Source organism: Coniophora puteana (genome assembly GCF_000271625.1).
Source record: "Coniophora puteana RWD-64-598 SS2 unplaced genomic scaffold CONPUscaffold_20, whole genome shotgun sequence".
Taxonomy (NCBI): Eukaryota; Fungi; Basidiomycota; class Agaricomycetes; order Boletales; family Coniophoraceae; genus Coniophora; species Coniophora puteana.
The window spans coordinates 571,807-595,337 of record NW_006913072.1 but is presented as its reverse complement, the minus strand read 5'-3'; the positions used below and the strand labels follow the sequence as shown (position 1 = coordinate 595,337).

General features: G+C 49.5%; 6 protein-coding genes across 6 annotated transcripts; 4 read left to right on the top strand and 2 right to left on the bottom strand.

Annotated features, from left to right (window-relative positions):
• Positions 1-684: 684 nt before the first annotated feature.
• Positions 685-2,649, bottom strand: CONPUDRAFT_36856 (uncharacterized protein; the record flags this gene model as incomplete). Its single annotated transcript, XM_007777134.1, has 7 exons — positions 685-894; positions 953-1,162; positions 1,214-1,302; positions 1,356-1,563; positions 1,624-1,659; positions 1,964-2,254; positions 2,587-2,649. Coding segments are annotated over 7 exons (1,107 nt in total), but the record flags the coding sequence as incomplete, so codon positions are not given.
• Positions 2,650-4,956: 2,307 nt separating this feature from the next.
• Positions 4,957-9,763, bottom strand: CONPUDRAFT_78122 (uncharacterized protein; the record flags this gene model as incomplete). Its single annotated transcript, XM_007777301.1, has 20 exons — positions 4,957-5,486; positions 5,536-5,907; positions 5,964-6,062; positions 6,121-6,165; positions 6,319-6,345; positions 6,399-6,425; positions 6,484-6,648; positions 6,712-6,815; positions 6,866-7,009; positions 7,063-7,433; positions 7,497-7,928; positions 8,187-8,224; positions 8,316-8,578; positions 8,666-8,950; positions 9,051-9,084; positions 9,143-9,186; positions 9,245-9,271; positions 9,327-9,419; positions 9,563-9,640; positions 9,684-9,763. The coding sequence occupies 20 exons, from the start codon at positions 9,761-9,763 to the stop codon at positions 4,957-4,959; spliced, it is 3,258 nt and encodes a 1,085-aa protein (XP_007775491.1).
• Positions 9,764-11,508: 1,745 nt separating this feature from the next.
• CONPUDRAFT_160183 (uncharacterized protein) lies at positions 11,509-12,023 on the top strand (the record flags this gene model as incomplete). Its single annotated transcript, XM_007777300.1, has 2 exons — positions 11,509-11,709; positions 11,763-12,023. 2 exons carry the CDS (start codon positions 11,509-11,511, stop codon positions 12,021-12,023), a joined length of 462 nt encoding a protein of 153 aa, XP_007775490.1.
• A 2,736-nt stretch (positions 12,024-14,759) lies between these two features.
• On the top strand, positions 14,760-15,423 carry CONPUDRAFT_67519 (uncharacterized protein; the record flags this gene model as incomplete). The annotated part of the gene is made up of 2 exons (XM_007777145.1): positions 14,760-14,936; positions 14,989-15,423. Coding segments are annotated over 2 exons (612 nt in total), but the record flags the coding sequence as incomplete, so codon positions are not given.
• On the top strand, positions 15,424-17,894 carry CONPUDRAFT_67415 (uncharacterized protein; the record flags this gene model as incomplete). The annotated part of the gene is made up of 7 exons (XM_007777139.1): positions 15,424-15,617; positions 15,672-15,837; positions 15,891-16,039; positions 16,093-16,664; positions 16,714-16,852; positions 16,910-17,391; positions 17,536-17,894. Coding segments are annotated over 7 exons (2,061 nt in total), but the record flags the coding sequence as incomplete, so codon positions are not given.
• A 3,373-nt stretch (positions 17,895-21,267) lies between these two features.
• CONPUDRAFT_113492 (amino acid permease) lies at positions 21,268-23,509 on the top strand. The gene is made up of 11 exons (XM_007777299.1): positions 21,268-21,308; positions 21,365-21,485; positions 21,539-21,680; positions 21,781-21,925; positions 21,983-22,202; positions 22,255-22,470; positions 22,524-22,599; positions 22,649-22,977; positions 23,033-23,211; positions 23,260-23,308; positions 23,356-23,509. The coding sequence occupies exons 1-11, from the start codon at positions 21,301-21,303 to the stop codon at positions 23,359-23,361; spliced, it is 1,491 nt and encodes a 496-aa protein (XP_007775489.1). The 5' UTR covers positions 21,268-21,300; the 3' UTR covers positions 23,362-23,509.
• The last annotated feature ends 22 nt before the right edge of the window (positions 23,510-23,531 follow it).

The following is a 23,531-nucleotide window of genomic DNA, read 5'->3' as shown; positions in this document are numbered from 1 at the left end:
TCGAGCGTCAGCGTCGGCGTCGACGTTGCAGGGAGGGCCGGTATGGTTCAACGTTCAAATGTTCAGGTGAGGAAGGGATTGTAAGAGAGAAGCGACCAGGTTGAGAACGCGCGCGTCCAAGTGCGATTAGTTCACACGCCCACTAAACCAACTCAACTTGAAGTTTATCGACTTGTATTGTAGCTAAAGTATATAAACAATCAGCGCATGCGTCGCGCAGATACTTCATCGACATCTCTCAATCGCTGCCATTGAGAAAACACGGTCTCGAACAGGTTGAGAGTGGCGAAATGCCAGCGGCATGAATTGTAATTGTACATACAACATGTGAATCAAACCAGTACTAGTGATGGAAGGGGGTTACGACAACACTCCTACAAGTGGGTGGGGGATGATGGTGAACTAAAGTACACGGAGAGTTGAAGGAAACGCAGTCAATCAAAGCCCATCAGACTCAGATCCGGACTCGGAATTGGACCCAGAGTCCTCGCTAGCAGATTCCTCGAAGACATCATGAACCTCCGGCTCCTCAGGGATATCGAGGCCCTCTTCTTGATCAATTTGGACAAGGAACGCATCCATGGCGTCATCCTGAGAGTCAGCCAATGCCCTACCAGCCGATTGAATGGCGCTGATGGAGGGTTCCTCGGGCTGATCCTCGAGAAGAACTGACTGGTGGGTTCTCCAACCCTCGACAAAGCTGAGTCGCTCCTTCTTCAGACCGAATTTGAGAATCTGGGTGATCTCAAGCATGGTTGAGCTCAGACGGTTTCGCTTCTTGGTGTTGGTCTCTGCGGCTGAAGAGAAGACCCTTTCGCTGGGCACGGAGGATGCCTGAATAGGCATAAAGTCCATAGCCATAGCAAAGAGGGTTGGGAATGTATCCCTCTTGCCCTTTGCATAACCCGGCTCAGTCCAGACAACAATAAGAATGAGCGCGTCCAGCACTAACCTCCCAGTACTTCAGAGGGTCTAAACCCTCATGAGCCAGAGGCTCGCTTGTGTAGGCCTGGTACTCCTCATCTAGATGTTTCTCGCGGTGCTGGGGACGCCGACGGCGTGTCTTGTCCTTAATGCCAAAGGAGCTGGCTAGAGTTGACCTCACAGCCCCGTGGCGCGAGTCCCGGACAGGTGCCGGCATGCACTCACGGTACTGGCAAATCTAAGTGCGGAAAGTTAGATTTGAGCACGCTAAGGCACCAGAGGTACGCACAGTTTTCTTGATCAACTCCTCTGCGCTCTCCTGGGCTTCACTTGACCAGCACTCCTCCATCCAGTCCAGCTTGAAAGCCGGATCAAGGACTGCGGAAAAGAATGAACGAGAGGAGGAGGACAAGAATAGATGGGGAACTCACACATGGAGATGACATAAGCATCAGAGTTGTCAGTGCGCCGATAGTATTCATAGGCTTTATTGCTGCCAAGGTCGGCAAATGGTTTCGCGCGCGGGTCCACCTGTCCAACGTGGTCCCATCCATAAATGAGAAGCTCGAGATATGCCGCTGCTCGGCCTAGGCGAGGAAGTGATTCCGAAGACATGCGTTGCTGAGCAACGTGAGGAATCTAGAGGTAGTGTTACCTGGGTAAGTAAGCTAGTAAGTGAAGCATTGTCATAGATCTTACCTGTAAGACGTGCTCAAACACACCTAGAACCTCCCACTGAGCAGGGGTCAGTGCAGCGCGTATGTGCCTATGGTTAGGCATCGATAGAAATAGATCAACTCCCTAATCCAGTTATTAGAGTAGGGCAAAAGTATAGTTGTACTCGAATGCTCACCGGCTTGACAGCACGTAAACGGTTTAGCATAAAGTACGATGAGTCCCAACGTGTCTCGACATCTTGCAGGAGCTCCAGCACCGGGATTTTCTGATGCTCCCCCTCAGGTGTGACAAACCAGTTTGACACATTACCTGTTTTGAGGGTATCAAGAAACTCGTCACGCCGTTGGCCAGATGCACGGACATCCCGGACAATGCCACGGGCCTCCGCGATTGGGTCACTAAGCACAGCACCTACGAAGGCAGTGCGCGTGCCCTCGTCTGGGATTGCTTGGTCCCATGCGTGAGCATCAACCATGCGGAGATCTGAAAAACTCTTGACAATATGGTTAACACAGATGTTGACGATATGTGGAAAGCACATGATGCGATGCTGGTTGGCATCAAACTCAATCTCGCGAGCCTGGAGCAGAGACTGAAGCTCTTGCATAGCAGTCACGTTGTTGGATGCATTGTCCATGGTGAACCAGCCAACCTGCATACGATCTATTAGTGAAGGGATGGTATCGCTGGTTACAGAACTTAAGTTACCTTCGCGGTGATGCCAACTCGATCAAGGAGGTAAAGAATCGATTTTGCAAGAGTGACGCCGGTATGCCGATCGCGGAGCTTGTGAAACCCAACAAGCCTTGCATTGAGTTTGAGAGCATGTGTAACTGGATCCTCCGTGACGTAATGGACAGTCATACCCAGGTACGACCTCCGGTTCTGGCTCGACCACACATCTGCAGTGCACGATATCTTCCCAAGAGCACGCTGGATGGATACTCAATAATAGAAACTAGGTCGACAGTGAGACTAACGCACATCTAGTTCCAATTTCAGCTGAATGAAGTACTCCTGAAATGCGTTAACAATCTCCTCACGCATTTTTGTACGGTGTGGGATCTCCGAGTCATGCACATCAGGGCGAAGAAGCCTGAGGAGCTGACGAAACTCGGGACACTCTACGACGTTGATGCTCTATGCCAGCACATGTAAGCATAGCAAAGAGTAGTACGGGATGGAATATACCTGGTCGTTGGTCACAATGAACTTGGCCATGGCAAGCCGAAACGCTTCCGGGCTGAAAGCAGGTACCGGAGAGTCAGAGGCAATGGATCGACGGCGACGAGAGAAGTCGCTCAAAGTATCCCCTCTAAGGACTCTGTCTCGGATCTCCGGAAGCGTGTATCCTAGTTCCATCACTTCCCGTACGCAAGGCAACCAGACCCTCCAGCGACTGTCAACAGCAGCGACAAGATAATCCTTCAGGTGGGCGTTTGTGATGTGCTTCCGGAGGGTAGAGACACCGCTTGTCCTGTTGTAAATGTAGATACGCTGCCGTCGTCTATCCCTCTGCCATGCCACCGGGTCTGAATCGTGTGCACAACTGCAAGAATTTAGTGCCGAATATAGATTACACTTTAATTAGTACTTACCGGCAATATTTGCAGACAGAGCCAGCATCCGTCAGGTCGAAGAAGTGCATGATGTCGGCAGTTGAAGGGATATGATCATCAATGGCGACGTCATCAACTGGGCTCGGGACCGGTGGCTGCCCTCCTGGTGGACCCGGCGGAGGACCTGGCGGCATGGGTGAAGCAGCAACATGCGTGGCTGTGTGCTGAGGGAAGCTTGCCGTCTCGCCGACCGTAGTTGACTCGTCGGACGAGATGGCATTAAGCTCGTTCTCGAACGACTCGCCCCCTAAAGGCAGGCCTGCGACTGAGGTGGTATTCGGCGAAGCGTTCTCTGGCCGAGCCTTACCCTTAGAAGTCATAATACAAGAGTCAATCACTAACAGCAGACACAGTATAAGCAAACAAAACTTACCGCTGTAGCAGACGAAGCAGGTATAGCACCGTGACGACGAGTGGCGGGCTTGACAGTGCCTGCAGCCATAAGGAAAGCAAGACAACGAAAGCAGTTTGAGAGTAGTTTAGTGGCTTGTTGGAAGCAGAGAACGGATGAACCGATGACAGACGTACATTTTGTTCAGCCTGCTTAAATATGTTTTGACTCTCAGCGTCGTCTTCATACCTTTTTGATGTTCTATCACATTTGAACAAAGCTGTTTCGCAACATGAGTGGTGTTCGCTTGTGCTAGCACACATCAGGTGCCCTCACGCACCGACTTCATGGTACTTGTGTACGCATCATGCTCACTCGTTTGAGCGACGCTCCCAACACTTTACGAACAGGCGCACCAGTCATTCTGGTGCATCATCTAGCGGAGACGTTCGGCAAGGTGGTGGTGCATCAACCACGCTCGTTTATTAATTTGGGAAGGACACCACTCATGATGCATTGGTATAGGCCTAATTAGGACAACCAAAGCGCTTGTGCATGCCGCTAGTTCCCGTTTTAGACGCGGTGTACGCACAACGCCGCCAAAGAGCGCGATGCATCATATTGTCTGTATTAGGTAGCCAGGAGCTTGCATCATGATATCAGCTTCGTTTATGATGAAATAGGCTCAAGTTTGCTGATGCAATACTCAGCCCATTCTAGTCTCATATTGTTGCATCGCGTAAGCCGTTCCGTGTTCGGCCAAAAACACCTGTGCATCACTCGCGTACTTGTCTAATTTGTAGCCATGAATGTAGTACCTTTGTGATGCATCACGATATTTCTCTAAACGTTCCTGACGTTTGCATTGCACTGATTACCAAACATGTCAAGTCATGCATTAGGATACTTCGATGCATCCAGTGAGCTTTGTCATTGATCTTTTGGATGTCTCTTGTATATATAGCCAACATTTGAAAGCGATTCTTATACCGTGACTCGTATGTACCGTTTGCGTCCCTCTCCGCATGGTGTTGTGCCCGTACGTTGCCCGTATGTAGCTTATTCCTCCATCGTTCGATACGGCGCGAATGTTTACTGTTACTGGCTGAGGATGTGTACTGAAGTCGATTTGTTTTATTCTGCCATATCTTCTCGCACATCAAACAGCGATATATACACCAGACTGCAGCATATTCAGCCGCAAACAAGAGCTAAATACTAATAGTGTACGATACTGCATGCGTACAATAGATACAGGATATGTTTCAGATGCTACCATACCCAAGAAGGCCCGGCGGTCCGAAAACACCAACGAGCCCAAAGGTCAGTGCCGGTCAGTGTTCAGATTTTCCTTTTCCTTTCACGGACGTTAGTGCAAAAGAACCAACGTAATGCTATGGTTGCTTACTTTTTGGTGGAACCTTGCTCAATATTTTCAGCGCCCCGTTTGGCCTTCGTGGAGGTGGTCGCGTCCCCGATCCTATTATTTATCTCGTTTTGCTTGCTGGGCATCAAAGGGCGCCGAGAGCGCCGGTACAAATTGGGCTCCGCGCCTTCACTGTGTTCCATTGGTGCCTCAACAACAGCACCCGCGCCGTGTACAGAAAGAGAGCCACATGTCGACTCTGGTACATGTAGCGACGGAGACGCTGCCGGACCTGGCGAGGACTGAGGAGGCGAAGGAAGGGCAGACAATGATGAGGATGAGGGATGGGCGACATCAGACAGTATAACCGCTGGCAAGACCGCCTGTTGGACGCTCTCCTGTTGCCATACTAAAGGGCTAGCGGCTGGAGGAGTGAACGAGGGCTGAAGAGATAAGGGGGTGTTTGGTGGCAATTCCGAGTAATTAGACAGGTCGTTTCCGTGAGCCAGACCGGTGTCTGCGAGAAGACTCGAGAAGCTGCTGTCGTCCAGCCAAGACCAGTCAAGTTCTGCAAGCAGATATCAGATCCATGGAGAATGCTACAGTTTGTGATGTACCTGCTGTAGTGTCCGGAACGCTGGAGCCATAAGCAACCGCCGACGTCGGCTGGCATTGGTGCATGTTGATGTTATAGGGGTTGAAGCTTGTCGCTGGGTAATGGTACATGCTTGTATCGGAGGCGACGAAGGACCCCGGCGGGTATTGGTGTACGCTCGCGTCGGAGGCGATCAAAGATGCCGGCGAGTATTGATGCGCACTCGCATCGGAGGTGATCAAAGACGCCGGCGGGTATTGATGCGCACTCGCATCAGAGGCGATGAAGGACGTCGGGGGTCCCTGTTGATGCGTACTTATATCGGAGGCACCGTATGATGTCGGCGGGTGCTGACGCGAGCTCTCTTGAGAGGCAACGAACAGCGTCGATAGATCTAGGCCAAGAATGAGTCAGAACGGCCACGGTAGAAAGAAATCGTTAGACGCTCACCCTGACAAGTGAAGTCGGCGGTGAGGTCCGTCGTGTAGACTTGCTCGGCCGATTGATCAATGAGCTGCGGCTCACATTGCGTGAATACCAGCTCATCACCTAGTCCGCGCCTGTAGTAAGTAACAGCAAATGATCAGAAGTATAACCCGGAACATACCTCCAGTTGTTGTGATCGATGTGGTACCCGGGTTGGGCAGGGACGCTGAGAGGATGATGCAAGAAGAGTCAGCCAAATGAGGAAAAGGAGTGATGCACCATCGCCTACTTTGAGCTAGCCCAAGATGCGAGGACACGTCTGACGGTAATGCATCATGAAATTAGCCCGATTTGGCAAATCTCAGAAAACACGACGTACCAGCTGGTGTTGCAAGACTGAAATCGCCTGATCAAGCAGGTCAGCCCATCTGAGGTAAACACTAGTTATGCATCACTCACCAGTCCGTGCCATGTTTGCGTCTTCAGCTGATGCAAGAGAAAGTAAGCGGCCAAGTATAGGCATGAATCATGATGCAAGACTCACGTCCGGTTGGGTGTTCGGTGATTGTATAAAGAGCGCTGCTGCTCTGTTCGTCATCGCTCTGACCTTCCTTGCTCTCGTGCTCCCTCTTCTTCCCGCCGCTCTTTGTGCAGAGTATCTCATTGCCACCTGTCGGTTGCTTTTGCTGATTAGAGATAGGTTTCGGCGCTGTTAACGGACATGTAGCCATTAGATGGTCGGTTATGATAACTGTCGGGGTGAGCGACTCACGGGTAGCAGTTTGGACCCATTCATTGAACTCCTTTTTGACCTTACTCCAGTGGGTGGAGTCCTTTTCAAAGTTCTTTCCGTTGGGGCCGTTGCCAAGATGGACACTTTAATGACCGTAAGCGCAAATTGGCATTAGATGCAAATGATTACTCACCTTGTCACAGTCATTCTGCCAGTCACCGGGTCGCGACAGCCCATGATCATGGAGTAGAACACACCATCGCAATGACCGCTCGTCACCTTCTCAGACGAGAGCGCCATCAACTCTCTAAACGAGTCGGGAAGGTTCCTAGCAATTCTGAGGGAACATGGTCAGTGATGTGCACGACACAAACAATGATAAGTACGCACGTTGCAAGGACCTCTGGACTCTCTGCTAATCCTTCCCCCGCATCTAACTTCGCTTTGATATCCGCCTCGGCATCCTTGTGTCCTTGGATGGCACCCATGATGGCCTCATTGTCCTTCTCTTTTTCAAGGAGAGCCTTCGCGTGCTTTCGGACGAACTGGAGATGGAGGGGATGGGCAGAACCGGGGTAGTCGGGATCGTCGGCGAGCTCACGCTCGATGTCGTCATAGTATAGCCTAGTGAAGATTTCTGTGTCCGAGTGGGCGCGTGTGCGAGGGACGATTATTGCATCGAGGAGAGTGGAGGCTCTGTGAATTGCACGCGAAGAGGTTATGTCGTCCCTCGTGTGCCATCGGAACCAGCTGTACAGTTGCTATTACAAGAGGAGACGTTAGTATGTGACCAGAGCTGAAGATTCTAACGCGGGCAGACGTACATCTTTACGCTTGTCAATGGCTCTGCGATGCACAAGGCGCTCCTGCTTTGACATAGTAGCGGGATTGAGGTTCTTCAGAGACTGCGGTTTCTCGGGGAAGTCGATGAACCAATCGCCGTAGAGCTCAGGCCAGAAGTCTTCGGTGGTCTCCGCCGTGACAGCCTCGACGTAGCTGGGGATGCGATCAGTGAGCCACCGGAGCTGTTCGGGAGTGGTCCACCGCTTCTTCCTCTTGGCAGGGGCGGTGGCTATGTCCAAGTCGGTAGTTTCGACCGAGTCGGCGGTGGCAGTGACCGAGTCGGTGGTAGGTGTGGGCGCTACGTTGTTGTCGTTTGGAGGTGTTCCCGATTTGGACTTTCGGCCCCTTTTCTTCTGGGTAGGTGCGACGAAGTTGGCGTTGTTAAAGTCGATGACTTGCATGTAAGACTCCATCTACGAGATAGGATTAAAAATGCACAATGGATGAGAGATTAAACACGTACGGTAAACCTGGATCAAGCCGAGCAATAAACGAGCGAGGTTTTGGGAAACGGCTGAGGATGGCCAGTAGAGGATGGTGATAACACGACTAGGGCGCTTGTGAGCTGCTGCATATAACAAACTCGAAAAGCATTCAACAATCAGTGTTTGCCGTTGTTAAACCACTCAACAATCATCTCTTGCTGGTTGTTTGACGTTGTTAAGGCTCACTGTCATAAGTTTATCCTCGGACTTGGTTGTGTTAAGGACTAAGATTACAGAACATAAATCTAATCAATTGAGATGGGATCTACGATAGCTTTCTCTTTTGGTACGCAAAAGACCCTTCGTGGCACATACGAGCGAGAGCCGGTGCATCTTCAAATACCATGGTCATCAAAACTTCTTGGACAGCCAAGTTGACGTCGACAATCCAACGAACATCCTTGGCTGGCTGTGACCACGGATTCCTATAGCCACGAACGCGTACAGCGTCATCCATAACATCGCCTATACCCTCGTATACCGCATTGATCTTGTCTAGCAAGTTTTTTCTCTGTGCATCGGACCTTGCATGAATAAAATCCTCGCAGAGTCTGCCTATCCAGCCATTGATCTCTCCGCTGAAAAGAGATAGAAGCCTATCACGGATGCCGGGTGCACACGATAAGATTGAAGCTTCCGATTGCAACCTAGAGTTAGTTTCTAACCTATCTTGCACGTTCGGTACCGGAGGCAAGATCGAAGTTCCCGAGGGCGCTCCGTTGGCTTCTAATTCAAGACCCGGAATAGCACAAATGCTACTCGGTTCCTGAACCATCGGCTGCCACTCGTCTCCGTGATTGCTCGGACTGGACGAAGCGCTCGAGGGCCAGATCGGACTGCTGAATGCCTCTGAGGGATGGTGGGCCATTAACGACGCGCCCGTAAATCGATTAGAGGCCTGTGGGGTGCTGGATGAGCGACGCGGGATGGGAGACGGGCTCAAGAGGTGCCTGTGGCCTATGGATTCATAGGCAGGGCTTGAACGTGGACTGGCCATTGTATTGTAAGTTACAAGACATTCCGTGGACCAGACTTGAATCAATATCGTACCTATAGAAGGCTTGCTTTTCTTCTGGTTGCTTAGCTGCGGCCAATATAGATATTAGAGTGAACGAAATATCCTGAAATGTAATGACACGTACAGTCCTCAATTTGTTGTAGTTTCTCTAGCAAAGCCTGCTCCAGCCTGCTCAAGATTATTCAGGTTTGCCGGACTCACGCTCTGTAAAGTTTGAACCACGTACAGACTTTCTTCGAGCTCACATTCAAAGCTGATCAAAGCCGTCAGATGCCAGTGAGACGTTGATTTTCAGGAGGTGAGCTTACAGTCTTTCGCCGAGGTCTATCTTGTCTCTGTTACAAAGTAGATAGTCGCTTTCCAAGTCATGCTTGACCTCTACTGGTCCTGAGCGTTGATATCTTTGACGTGAAGTGGTTAGCATCAGGCAATTGGTCGCATGCAATGCCATGGCAGAGTATCTTACTGCTTCAAGTTTGGGCGTCTTCGATGTCTTTCAATGAGTTCATAGGCACGAAACACCAAGCAAGATAAAGAAACTCACGACTTTGTGGTACGTTTGTCTGATTTTTTTTGTCTTCGAAACTCTACCAGTTCGACCAGTAGCTTTGCGTCTTCCGTCCTATGTGAGAACACCATTCAAACGGAAGGGGTCTGCACTATACCTTGCATAGTGCGTAGCATTCCAACGCTTTCTCGCCTCCTTGCGATCCTCTTCTGTAAAATACAGCTTGGGACGGCCCATAGTATCAGCAGAGGACGTCAACAGTGGAGGGTATTGCTAAGATCAGGTTCTGCTACACCCCTGAGGCCTGACGTGGACGTTTTTGGTTTGCATATGAATGGCAAGCTGTTAAATGAACCGCACGACAGCTTCGAAATCAGATAGGGGCTATTAAGAGTTTTATCATGGTTTTATGAGGTTTTTGCATATGTCGTGCATGCATTCATTCTCTCATGGAATAAAAGGCGCTAATATATCAATACTTCTGAATTGAATGCATGTTCTCACAGGTGGATATACTTCTGTGTATCACATTCACAGCCTGTCGACTGAGATACTCAAGTTCTCTTCAAATCCATAGTGCACACTGAGTTACATGAGTCACGGGCTGAATCCATGAGCAGCCCTTATATCGTTTATGCCATACTATAAAGAAGAGATTTGAAGCAGTGTATTTGTTAGATAGTAGAACTGTGTATGACATGCACTGTGTCGTTTGAAATATTGCTACATGTACACCAGTTAACATCACAGCAATGGATGTTCCCTTCGAGCTCATAGTGCCAATGTCCAACTGTAGCACTCATGAGTCGTGCAGTCCATTCATACTAGCTATAGTGCTTAGCTATATCTTCCATGTCACCCCAAATTTGAGTCAGTATATTCACAATACAGAACTCTTCAAACAAACTTTCAATTTTCAGTGGTTCTGTGACCATGATATATCATCAAAGTTCATGTCAAACGGCCGATTCAAAGACGGCTAAGAGGTTTTTAAGACTTTTATGACTTGCGATGTATATCACACAGGCGTTGCATAATTAATCACTGAGCTCCGTTAACATTACTGGCAGATAGATTTATGACTGTCAAGACGTATAGGCATATGTAGTGGAACTGCTAACTTCAATACTGGATCCAAATGTCTTTTGTCATTCATGCAATGTCTTCGCCAGTGGTTGCCCGAACATATGCTGAAAGGGGAAATGGATATCCATTCAGAGCTTTCAAACAGAAGCAAGCATTCAATTGCGTAGCAGTACTACCATTATGACACTCCTCCGTCATTCAACTGATCCTAGCGCACCATCACGGACAAAGGGCATCGCGGACAAAGGGCGGAAACACGCTACAATTGGGCAAAGCATTTCATATATTTGTCAGACCACTTCATCTTCAACATTCCCGTCGATGTCGCTTCTATGACTTATTTGGAACTCGAGTAACGTCGAAGCAAGCCCCAGCGCAGCCCGTTTCATATCAATGCCGAAGCGAACTCTGCTCTCCAGGATGCGATGCACTTACCATAATCATGATGCGTGAGAAATGTCTCGCTCACTACCCGACTTCTCCGCGCGGACTTCTGGCCGCATTGAGATATTGAGGAGAAGAGTTCAAGCTTCGATCAGCTCGTGCACAAGGCATTCAAGTGGAGTTCTTGCTTTGATCCTCGAGCTCAAGCTTGAAGCTTGAAGCTTGAAGTTCGCTCCAAGCTCAAACTCGTGCTCCTGGTCTAGGTGAGTCGCTGCCCAAGAAGCTCCGCCGATGCATCAATGAGCTTATGCACGAGGCATTGGCTCCTAAATAAGCTGGACGGCTGGTGCATCACAAGTACGTCGCCCAAAATCTTCTCTATTCTCGACTATCATCTCCTCGGTGACACGTCCACTCTATCGCTGCTGCATTCTCACCATGGTTTGTGGTCTCGCCTATGGGGTTCACGTCAGCAGTGGCAGCTTGCTAACTATAAACGTTTTCCTTAGTTCATGTCTTGGACTACACCAGAGCAAGATGAATACTTGAAGGGCGTGCACACGCGGTGGCAGACCGTTCGCAGGACATGCGATGCACGGGCGCAATCCCGCTTCCTGACGGATGTGGACAACGTCTGGCTCGCCCGGTGGCCTGTTCCACGGATTGGTTTGTCGGCCAATGAGTGGTCCGAGGCTCTTGTTTGGGAGATAATTGTGAGTACGAGGTCTGTTCCCGAAGATGGTTTGACTCACATCTATCGTTGTAGCTTATCAAGCATTGGCTCGACAGCTACGCTGAGTTTCGCCGTACGGGAAGGATCGAAGCATGTAGGTCTTGCAGCTGGGGGCCGTATGGCCGGACATCTCGCCCCCGTATTGGCCGTCGCACTCGCAACCGCTCTCGCACTCCTGGGGGATCGCCTTTCCATTGCAACATTGCAGACATCCGCAACAGGTTCCGTGCTCATAACCGGGCGCCTCCTCCATCCCCTTCTACTGACGCACCTGTGGTGCTGCCACCCCTGTGAGGACATGTAAATACTGCATTTGTGTCAGCCCATTGTATGCGATGGCGCTCGTAGATATCTTGCGCTTTGTACCTTATTGGGGAAATTCATTCTTGCAACTCGCGAAGTTTGATTTTAGCAAGTCCTCGGATGTCAACGTTGTGCATCATCAGCACCTTTTCCTTCGGTAAACGTTGACTATGCAAGACTGCTTTCGCCGAAAAGGGGTGTTCTGCTCAGGTGCAGTGATGCACAAGACTACCTTTCGCCAAAAAGGGGCATCCCATTCAGGTGCGGTGCCGGTGATGCAACACGGTCACGGCTTCTACTTGCTAGCTCTGTCTGTGTATTGTCCATCTTCGTCAATTAGCGTCACAATTTCGGCGCTTACTTTATCGTACAAATGAGACGGCGTCGAGCGCTGTGCTGATAGGGATAGAGTCATCTCCAAGACCTCACACTTGTACTTATCATGTCCTCTTTTCGTGTCAAGATCGCTCCCTTCAACCCCGAGTGGGTTCTTGTTAGCGGTACTAATTGCCCTATCACGAAAGAATGGTATGTAGTGTTTTACTCTACGCCGGAACAGTGCTGACCTGCATTGACAGTCCCTACGTCTACTTTGGCCGAGATTCAGATCCACTGCCCATTCCGATCAACTGTCGCTCGCGTTCTGAGTCGGAAAATGTTTCTACAACACTCCAAGCCATCTTTGAGCCACTCGGTTCACGTCCCAGCACTAGGAGCGTTATCAGCGCCATCTACGAGAGCCAAACCATTCCTCATCTGCTTGTCTATCGAAGCGAGCTCTACGCTGTCACAGTTGCCTCGCGCGTCGGAATATTCATCTCAAAGTAAGTCCTTGAGTTCATTTGTTTGTACCCCACCTGATTGGTTGACAATGCGTCAGAGATGACGCCATTGATAGGATGAAGACTCTGAAATACCCCAAGGGTGCAGTGACCAAAACGTTCCGTCAGGCGCTAGCTTTCATGATCACGAAGGGTGATCTGTCGCTCATACCAGATGCGAGTGACAAAGCAGGGATCACGCCTTGTACGTCAGCTCTTCCTTTCCTTCAAATAACATACTGACTGTGATGTTGATTGTTAGTGACTATTGAGCAAAGGCAGCGGCAGCTGCTGCGCCTCACTCCTTCGCCTGCTCGTGTGATACCCTGTTCTCCGACTTCACCCACTCCTAACTTATCTACTAGATCGGGCCAAGAGCCCATCCGTCTCGATTCCCTTTCGCCATCACCACCCCCAAGTGCGTCTAGACCCAATCAAGGGTATGTGCGTCTCGATTTCTTACGTTCTCCAACACCAAAGGCACAAGAAACACCGGAAGCGTCTCAAGGCCACCCTATTCCCCTTCCGCTTGCATACATGCCTTCTCCGACCCCCAATCTCCTCAGAGCATCGCTGGAACCAACTCCGATCGCGTATACCCACGTTCGAAACCTCCGGGGGATTATTGCAGTCATCAATCAGAGACCCGAAGATAACCCACGGAGTGCCGAGCTACGTGCATCCCTCGGAGTGTATGCTGATTATTACCTGCTCTCACACGGTTTTGACCTGGCGTCAGTCGAATCCATATGCCACGAGTTAAACGAGATAGAGGGCATCAGACGTATAAGTGATGCGCAACTGGCCTCCGAGTCGGGTGGTACGCATCCGGGGATGAGCGAATCCACAAAGGCGTATGCCTATGCTCTGCGGCTGTCTAGATATGGGATGCCTGTTGCAGAGGGGCAATTTCTTTACTCTATGATTTCTCTTGGACAACACTCTTCCGATTAGCTAGAACACTGATGTAATGTTCGCTGATTCGCTGAACATATCTATTTTAACATGAATTCTAGACCTTTCCGCAGCAATAGAAACCATTGAATAATCACATATGAGCCAAGCGCACATCACGTAAGATAAGGGAACCGAACCATCATTGCAATTCTCCATCAAAGATTCTTCTATGCTCCTTGTTTTCTCGAGCAAGTGTACCACCCCGGTCATATTACGGGACTAAGACCGAGGCGGGCTACGCGTCTGTTTCATGATTGCGCTGCTTGCCAAAAGGTAACGGGCACTTGAATATCCACAGTATATAAACGTATCTCTGAGCTATCTGTTGTAGCACCTTCAAGCAGCTCTGGCGGATTACTGCGCGCTGTATGTTCGCTACTAGCCTTGCAGCAAGGCTGAGGGGTGGCGGAGGTTATGGTACGCAAACCAGATTCATCCGCGCGTTGTTGGCTTTCTGATACAAGCCCAAAGGTCTCCTTCTACCCAAAAAAGTTCAGCGTGCCGCCACAAAGGCAGCCAATGCTTTCAAACGATCTTCAAAAGCAGCTGCCAAGGGTGAGAATACCAACACGCATCAGAATGTGTCGCTTTCTGTCGACGAGCATGGCAAAGCGAGGGTCGAAACCTCAAGTGTCTCGGTTCAGCGACCTCCCGAGCGCGTTGATCAGGCGATGGAAGGTGGAGATCCTACGGTCTATGACCATGGCACAGCTACAGAGGCGTTCTTGGATGAGGATGCGGACTCGGTGGACATGTCGGCTTCCGGTCCTGCTCCGTTCTTGTCAGAGCCCAATGACATGGAGCCAGAATCAGAGCCAATAGAGGGATTGGAGCAACCTCAGAAGAGGCGTGCAGCAGCGGTAATATTAAAGCCGTTCCTGTATGATTTACTCACTGACTTTTGTCTCAGGGAAGGCCTTTGCTCGCCTGGTTGAAGTATCGAGCGGCGTTTCTAAAAGAGCTGATTCGCCATGACGGACGCGGTGACTTCAAGGACTCTTTGACATGTCATTGGTGCTCCGGCGCCAACCCGGCTTTTCGATGCGAAGACTGTTTGATGGGTGCGATGGGGTGCCGAGAGTGTATGGTCAAGAACCACACTACTAGTCCTTTCCATCGTATCAAGGTGCGCATTTTATTACGGTTAGACTGACGGATACTGACTGGGAGCGGAGTAGTATTGGAACGGCAAGTACTTTGAAAGAAGCTCTCTAAATCGTCTTGGGTTACGCATTCAGCTTGGCCATAGTCCTGGCCGGACTTGTGTCAACCCTGTCTGCTCCTTCGACGACGACTTCGTAGTGATGGACAGTCACGGGATACACGAAGTGGGGCTTGATTATTGCGGCTGTGAAACGGCAGCTTCGAAGTATCGGCAGCTTCTCCGTGCCAGGCTATTTCCAGCGACTGTTACGGAGCCGAAGACCGCAGCAACATTCAGGCTTCTTGAAGAGTTCCAGCTCCTTTCTCTCGAGTCTAAAGCTTCTGCCTATGAGGCTTATCACGCACTTGCGAGGAGGTCCGATAACGCGGGGCTAGTATCAATCAAGGTGAGCAATGGATATCTGGCTAATTCGTTTAATCGATCCTCTTTGCTAACTTTTTCTTTATAGGACCGCTACGAATCATTTATGCGCATGGTGCGCGAGTGGCGCCACCTCAAAATGTTGAAGCGCTCTGGTAGGGGACATGTTGAGATTTCACTCAATGAGACGCCCGAGGGCGCGTGCGCTGTATTATGCCCCGCATGTCCTCATCCCGGCAAGAACATGCCTGATGGATGGGAGAACGCACCGAAGCCAAAGCGGTAAATTTTCCATGTTAGTCTAAATTCACCCCGTCTAAACTTCCTCTATCATAGCTGGCTGAATGCATTGTTCCTTGCCATCGACGCTAATTTTCGGCTTAAACGCCGTCATGTTTCTTCGGAAGAGTCGGACCCGAGCCTCGGTGACGGAGTTGCATACATGGTGAAGGAGAAGCCTTATAAGGAGTTTCTGTCTATGCATGCCAAAGAAACCCAAGACGTACGTTGACATTGTCATATAAAATTTGTTTCCGACTGACTTTAGCACCATAGAGAAGCTCTTGTGCTAGCCATAAGGCGGTTAACATGGCTGACTCTAAGGCATTCCAAGGACTCGCTGCTACCGGTTTGGGAACCATCGACTGCGCGCGTCACAACATGAAAATGCCGTGCGGATGCGGGGATCTCCAGAAGGGCGAAAAGTGCGTACTAGCTCACTCCAAAAATCGCATTTCATGTTTAATTGCCTAATCAGATACGCAAACATGGATTATCTTTACTTCTCGAGCATTCGCGGAACTTTTGTCAAGAGGATAAATACGTCTTACGACATTGCCTGCCAGTGGTGGATCAAGCTATGGAGCCGTGTCTCCCGCCTTCCGACATTTCTCAGTTTTGACCCATCTGGACGCGAGTTCGAGTTTTTAGTCCCTAAATTCCACCTGTCGGCTCATATCGCCAAATGTCAAATCTCGTACTCGTTCAATTTCACCCCTGGGGTTGGTAGGACTGATGGCGAGGGCGTTGAGCGCGGTTGGGCGAACATTAACCCGGTAGCTTCGAGCACCAAAGAGATGGGTCCCGGAAATCGCCGTGACACCCTCGACGACTTCTTCGGAGACTGGAATTGGAAAAAGCTCGTCGGCTTGGGCGCTTTCTTCACGCGGAAGATCAAAGAAGCCATCCAGATGTCAGAAGAACACGGCGCGGTGCTAGCGGATATGGAGGATAATATTCCCGAAGTAGAACTCAAAGCCTGGACCGACGAAGTGCAAACCTGGGAGGACGACCATTCTAAACCAAACCCATTTGAGTCCAAGGCAAAGTGTGAGTGCTATCGCTGTTAATATTATCGATATTATTAAATTGAATATAGCGCCAACACTACCACAAACACGTCTAAAGGTCGCCAGAGAGGATGCACTAGAGCTCGCCAAGCACCCGGGGTTGTCTCCTCATTCTGAGATTACTCCAGGCTCGCTCGTGAGCGCAGCGTTAGACCTGGAAGAACAACAGTAAGTGGCGACACAGCTTAAATACTATTGCTACAGCATAGTTGACACTTACTGCAGGCGTCGCCTCCGTGTTGATCGCGTTAGCTTGGGACAGCACGCCGAAGACTCGCAACTGGCGGCCTTGCAGCAGCGATCAAACGGCTTGCGACTCAAACTTAATCATTGGTTTGCTGCCCAGTCGGTCTACATGCCTGCCGCAACTTCCCTTCGCGCCCATTCAGACAACGCCGCTCACTCCGCAGATCGCCCCGAAATAGCGGACCTTTTCCTTCCTTCTAACTTGCCACGACCTCACGCTTATCCTACTCGTTTCTACTCTATCGAATGGGACCTCCGAATTGGACAGGCCCACGACGCTTTAGCGCGCCTCCGCTCCTCGCTTCAGTATGGGGAGTGGCTATACAAGTACAAAGACAAGAACTTGCGAGGTCAAGAGCAGAACACCCGACAGCAAAAAATCATAGACGCTAACGGCGCCAAGATACGGATGCATAGTAGGACATATAGAGCGGCATACTTAGCCCTTGTTTCACTCGGACGTCACACTCGCCAGCCACTACCCAGCGACATACGTCTGCTCAAGGACGAAGACGTCGCCCCGATGGTGGATTTTGGGTCTGTGTCGGAGGGCCGCCGCAAGATGACGTGGATCTGGCGGGTAACTTTCGCGGGCGGAGTAGTAGACGATAACGAAACTCAGGAGAACATACAAGAAGGTGTGTGGTTACCCTCGGCCCATCTGTCTTTTCTCAATCTTGTCTCAGATATTCGCGTGCAGTGGTGCAAATCTCGCGCGCGCGCCCATCGCTGGTCCGAAGAGGTAGAGCTCCTGCAAGAGGAAATGGGCCGCGTACTTCGCTTCCTCGAATGGCATGCGTCGTGGTGGGAAGAGCGTGTGAACGAAGCGTCGACGGGAGCTAATGATGCTGCGGAAGAAGGGATGATTGCCTATGGACTTCGACAAGCCGCCCTTCGGCGTTCCATTGCCGCTCGCTTTTCAGCGTTGTGGGAGCCTTATCTAGAGTCTAGTAGAACTACATAATGGATAAGACATACGTTATGTGATTACCATTGCTATACAATAGTATCTAACTTCTCTATGACATACAACAAAATCGCGCGTGAACTGGAGTTATGTCTCGCAGTGACAAGAAGGAAAAATTCAGTGCTACATTCACAAGAAAAAACTATATTACATGATATTGGCACAGGAGAGACTTGAACGTACGACCTCGAATGGGTTTGTGCAAATAAGGAGCGCCAACCGTTACACCAAAGTTCCAGGCTGAAGGTCTTCGTACAGCTATATAGGCCAATTAGTGTTGTTCTTGGCCTGGCCTAAAAGCCAAAGCCAGGCCAAGCCAAGCCAGATTTCAGGCCAAGCCAAGCCAGGCCAAAGCCAGTACAGGGCCAAGCATTGTTGGCCTGGCTTCACCACCAAGCCAGGCCAAAGCCAAGCCAATAGGCCATGGCTTTGTTAGACACTTATTATAATACTATATATCAGTAATTACAGTTGATGTTAGCTTGTTTGATACTTTTGTAAACCTTGTACACCTATCCTTTATCTAATCTTTGTGTAATCTGCAGACCACACTTGTTTGTGATCATGGGAAATTCAGTGTTGGGAGGGCATCCTCTAGAGCTAAATAGTTTAAAGCCTAATTTCTCATCAATGGTGATTGACCCTGCACTAGGCTAGTCTTTAATGAGACTACTAATTATCAGAAGTGATCCTTGACTATGCTGTCTCTCAAAACATACCCAACTCTTGACAGAATCTGTTTTTTTTGGAAGAACTAACCTTTATAAAAAAACTAATGTGTAGTAGTAATAATCCTGAATAGGCCTTATCTTTGATATAGCTATTGTACTACCAGTGCTTAGTAGAAAGCCTGATATTCAATATACTCCTTAGTGCTTAACAGAAATTATGCCTCATTCATTACTTTCATGTTTATTTGGATTGCTAACAAGAAACTTATGATCTACCAAGGACTATTTCAGTTAAATGTTATTTCTGTCAAGGGTTAGCCCTGTCAAGGATTAGTTCTGTCTATGGTTAGTTTTGTTGAGCTAGTGTTGTTAAGAGTTAGCTTTGTATTATAGGATTAGGTGATTTCTTGAGGATTGATTACCATGTTTTCCTCATAGTCAGGTGTTTAGGCATAACCAAGTGTTCTCATAAGGACTTAACAAGGCTCATATCAAGCATATTTAAAAGCAGTTGCTCACAAGCATATGGTATTTACCACTATACAATGGTTAACCTGCAATTAAAGCATTTGACTATAATTTGTAAGTAAATTTGTAGTGTAGTTAAAGTACCATACAAAAGCCATGGCTCGAGCCAAGCCAGGCCAAGGCCAAGCCACAAGCCAATAACTTTGGCTTGGCTCGAGATTTGGTCAGGCCAAAAGCCACTTGAAGCCAAGCCAAAGCCAGTGGCTTTCAGGCCAAGCCAAGCCAAGAACAACACTAAGGCCAATCATGTGTGCCGACGCGCCAACTTCAATATAACCTTACTGTTGCTACGGTCTTGAGCAATGATGGTAGATGGTCTTGCATTATGAGTTAAACACAACCGCTTTGGGCTGTGGTCGTTGCATCACACGATACTCAAGAGGGTCATCCAATCCGACGCTCATTAGGTGAGAATGGAGACATGCATTATGGAAACGTTCCAAAAATGTGTGACGCGCTTGCATTATCAGGCAACACAGAAGTAGTAACAGCTCTGATGCAATATGACCTTGAGAACGACCCCAAACCGGATAACGCTGTTGCACGAGGATACTAGACGAAAAGGGTAAGCAGTCCTGCATCACACTTCTCAGCTTCTTTTTCATGTAGACGCGCAAACCAACCGCCCACGCGCAGGGAGAGGTTGCTGATTTTTCTCAGCCAAGCTTCACAATACTGTAGTTTATTTGATATATACTTACTTCAATAACATGGAGTATGGGCTGGCTAGCCCGTGCGGGAGCCTTCACGGCTGCAGCTGCTGTTATCAGGGGGATGATGTGCACCTCCCAAACGAGTAATACGTCAGTGATGCAAGGCGGACGTGCGACGGAATAGGAAAGTGAGCGTCTAGAGGAATGGGCCACTGGGCGTCGTCCTAATATGGAACAAAAACGTCGTGCAAGACAGTGTGCCAGAGATGAGCGTTAATGATGCACCAGACCTACAGGGGCAGGTGTTACGAAACATTGCTGCCAAGCATATTAGTGAGAATCCCGTGAGTGAATTGATAGTATGTCATAGAACAAATGGGATGCTATGTTGGGATTTCTGGAATGGTGGAACTCGATCCGAGTCTTGTCTCATGACCTACACAGTGACGAATGTTTCTTATCTTTCAGACGTTATTGGTGCAAGGATGTTCATAGTCAACAGTGAGGTGGAAACATTGAACACACCGCAGCACTGTTCTCTCAGCAAACCGTTACCCTGATTTCTGGAAAAAGTCAACCAGTGCCTCATGCAACGGAGGTTTGACAAGAAGGGGAGGTCAATTATGCAGAAAAGGGAGAACACAAAGAACATCCACGAAAACGAGGTGCGGAGAAGGTTACACGCGGCAGACCCCTAACTAGCAGCGGTTCGGACCGGTCTTGGGACTGAGTCCGCAGTTAAACCCATTGGCTGGAACCCGTATAGACTGACTGGTTACGAGGGTCTGGTTCGGTCAAGTTCAAGCACAGCTTTGGTTCTAAACCTGGTTCGAACCACTGGGCACCCGAACCGCGGCAACACTACCTTCAGCATGTGTTACCTCCTTCTAAAGTCGCGCTCATACCGACAGCATCAATCATCAGACCGTGCCATAGGTCACAACATGCTCACAGCTAGTTACGCTACATGCAAGTTTCAGGTCGTGCTCCAATGTCACAGCGCGAATACAAGGTTGCTGGAAGTTAATCACGAGCTGAGGCTCTCGACAGATGGTAGTATCATACGATAAAGCTGGGGTGAAGTTGATGATGAACATTTAGACAGCTCAAGGAAAGAAACTTGGTGCGTCACTCACGCTTCATCTGAGCTTTCAAAACCGTGCTGATTAAATCAGGTCCGCTGCCCACTTTTACACCGACTGATGCTCCCGCCGGCTTCCCGCGTAACTTCTATAGCGAGTTTGCCTCCTCAGATAACGGTGGCCGGAGAACAACTGACGCCGGATTGAGCCTGGGACCTTAGACACTTATCTGCTGTTCCGCACCACCGTGATAAGGCTCCCAAAATAACTCCTGGAACGAATGTTATGTCACTGGACACACCCGTAGCATGTCTTCATGCATGTTCTCTCCCGCGTCTTCGACCAACAGATGAACGCCAAAGACACAGAAAAAGGCTTGCCTGTGGAGCATAACTCACAGTCGGACCTCACGGATGGATCTCCCGTTGAAAGGAGGCTCAACCGTCAGTTGAAGAGTCGGCATATCGCTATGATCAGGTGAGCACGCGCAAGTTGTCGCTAATCAACAGAAGTCATAACCTCTATCGCCTTAGCGTGGGTGGAGTAATCGGTACTGGCCTATTTCTTGGATCCGCAACGGCTTTGAAGAACGCGGGACCAGTGGGCATGTTGCTCGCGTACATCTTTATTGGCAGCATTTGTTTTTGTGTAATGGTGCGTCTATATTTCAAACATCCTTAGTGCACCACGAGTTGATGTTGTTCGAGGTCTCTGTCGGAGAGATGATCTCTTTCCTCCCTATCGCAGGCGGACATATTCGGCTCGCAGAACGTTTTGTTGACCCAGCGTTTTCCTTCGCACTCGGGTGGTCGTTCTGGTATGGTTGGGTGGTAAGTCCGTACCAAACCGGTCGCTTCATTGTGCTCATCCTTTTAAGCTAACTTTGCCAGGTGTGTAAATGGAGTAGCCACTCAGCACCTACCCGGCGCTCAAATTATATCCCGTGTAGCCGAGTTGTCTGCAGCGGCAACACTGATCGACTTCTGGCATCCAGGCGTCAGCAACGCCGTCTGGATCACGATGTGTCTGGTAATCGCCATCAGTATCAACATGCTAGGCGTAGGAGTGTACGGTGAATCAGAGTTCATATTCTGGTACGTACATTGCTGTATCTCTACGTTCGCTCGATCTCGACGTTTGACTCTCCATAGCTCTATCAAGGTGATCACAATCGTAGGCCTCATCATACTTGGTATAGTTCTTGATCTTGGCGGTGGGCCGAACCACGAGCGCCTTGGGTTTAAATACTGGCGCAACCCTGGCCCATTTGTGCAGTACGAAGGGATCGAAGGAAACCTTGGGCGTGTTATCGGGTGGTCGGCCGCGGTTACTCAAGCGGCTTTTTCTTATGTTGGTACTGAGGTCGTTGCGGTATGGTTCTATGTTCTTTCCCTCCTGAAACGGTACGAATGACGATGTTCAGATAGCTGCAGCTGAGGCCAAAAACCCTCGACGAAACCTTCCCCGGGCCGTCCGTCGTGTATACGCACGGATTCTTGTTTTCTACATCGGAAGCGTTTTCGTGATAGGCCTTCTTGTACCATCCACAGAGCCATTGCTAGACTTGGACTCCGGGAACGCGTCCGCTTCTCCGTTCGTGATAGCAATAAATCGCGCTGGCATCAAGGGACTACCTTCGGTGTGTGAACATCATCTTTGTGTCTGTCTAGGTTCTGACGATGATGAGTATAGGTCATTAACGTAGCCTTTCTAACGTCCGCGTGGTCAGCAGCCTCAGGTGACTTGTACATTGCTTCCCGCGGGCTATGTGAGTACTGCTTCACTCACACAGCGCCCGACTGACATTGTGGTTATAGATGGCCTTGCTGCCGCGGGTAACGCGCCCAAAATATTCCTTCGTACAACACGCTCGGGGTTTCCCATTGCTTCTGTCATTTTCTCCGCTGCATTCTCCTTGCTCTCGTACATGGCAACGAGCGCCAGCTCAGGCGAGGTCTTCACTTGGTTTTCAAGCATGACCGCGACATGCGGGTTATGGGGTTGGTGCGCGATAGGAATCATATACGTGCGATATTACGCAGGCATTCGCGCTCAGAAGATAGACAGGCGGTCACTCCCATACTCGTCTCGCTTACAGCCCTTCGCATCGTGGTGGGCTATCTTCGCCTGCGGAATTACCATGCTTGTAAGTGTGCTTCCTTGTGACTATGGTGTCTACAAGCTGACACGACTACGTTCAGTTTAGCGGGTACGAGGTATTTCTTCGTGGTCAATGGTCCACCGCGACGTTTGTCACAAACTATCTACCTATCATTCTCTTCCCCGTACTGTATGTACTCGCCAAGATCGTGACGCGTATACCTCTAGTTCCAGTACATGAGATGGATTTTGTGTCTGGGTCACGGGTTGATGATGAATTGTATGTTCAGTTTACTCGTGGCATTTTCAAAGTGCTCATTCTACGAAGACAGGAACCCAGATCACAAACCTGGCTGATATCGTTCTGGACTTGGCTGGTGCGTCTCATTACAAAGTATAAACGGTTATGCTCATGCTGAGACAGATGTGAAGGCGGTAGTCACAAGACAGTGTGCAAGTTGCTATAAAATGAGCTATGATACGAATACTCTTTGGACTCTCCCCTCAGTCACACAACGCCGGACTTCTAGAAAACCTGTCCCAAGCCCAAACTGAAATACATTAGTATGGTTAACCGCTAAGAAACACGCATAGAGTACC

Coding starts and splice junctions, on each gene's coding strand:
- CONPUDRAFT_113492 (XM_007777299.1), top strand. Junction 22,471..22,523: donor GCATCAAGGGACTACCTTCG/GTGTGTGAACAT, acceptor TGATGAGTATAG/GTCATTAACGTAGCCTTTCT. Junction 22,978..23,032: donor CCTGCGGAATTACCATGCTT/GTAAGTGTGCTT, acceptor GACTACGTTCAG/TTTAGCGGGTACGAGGTATT.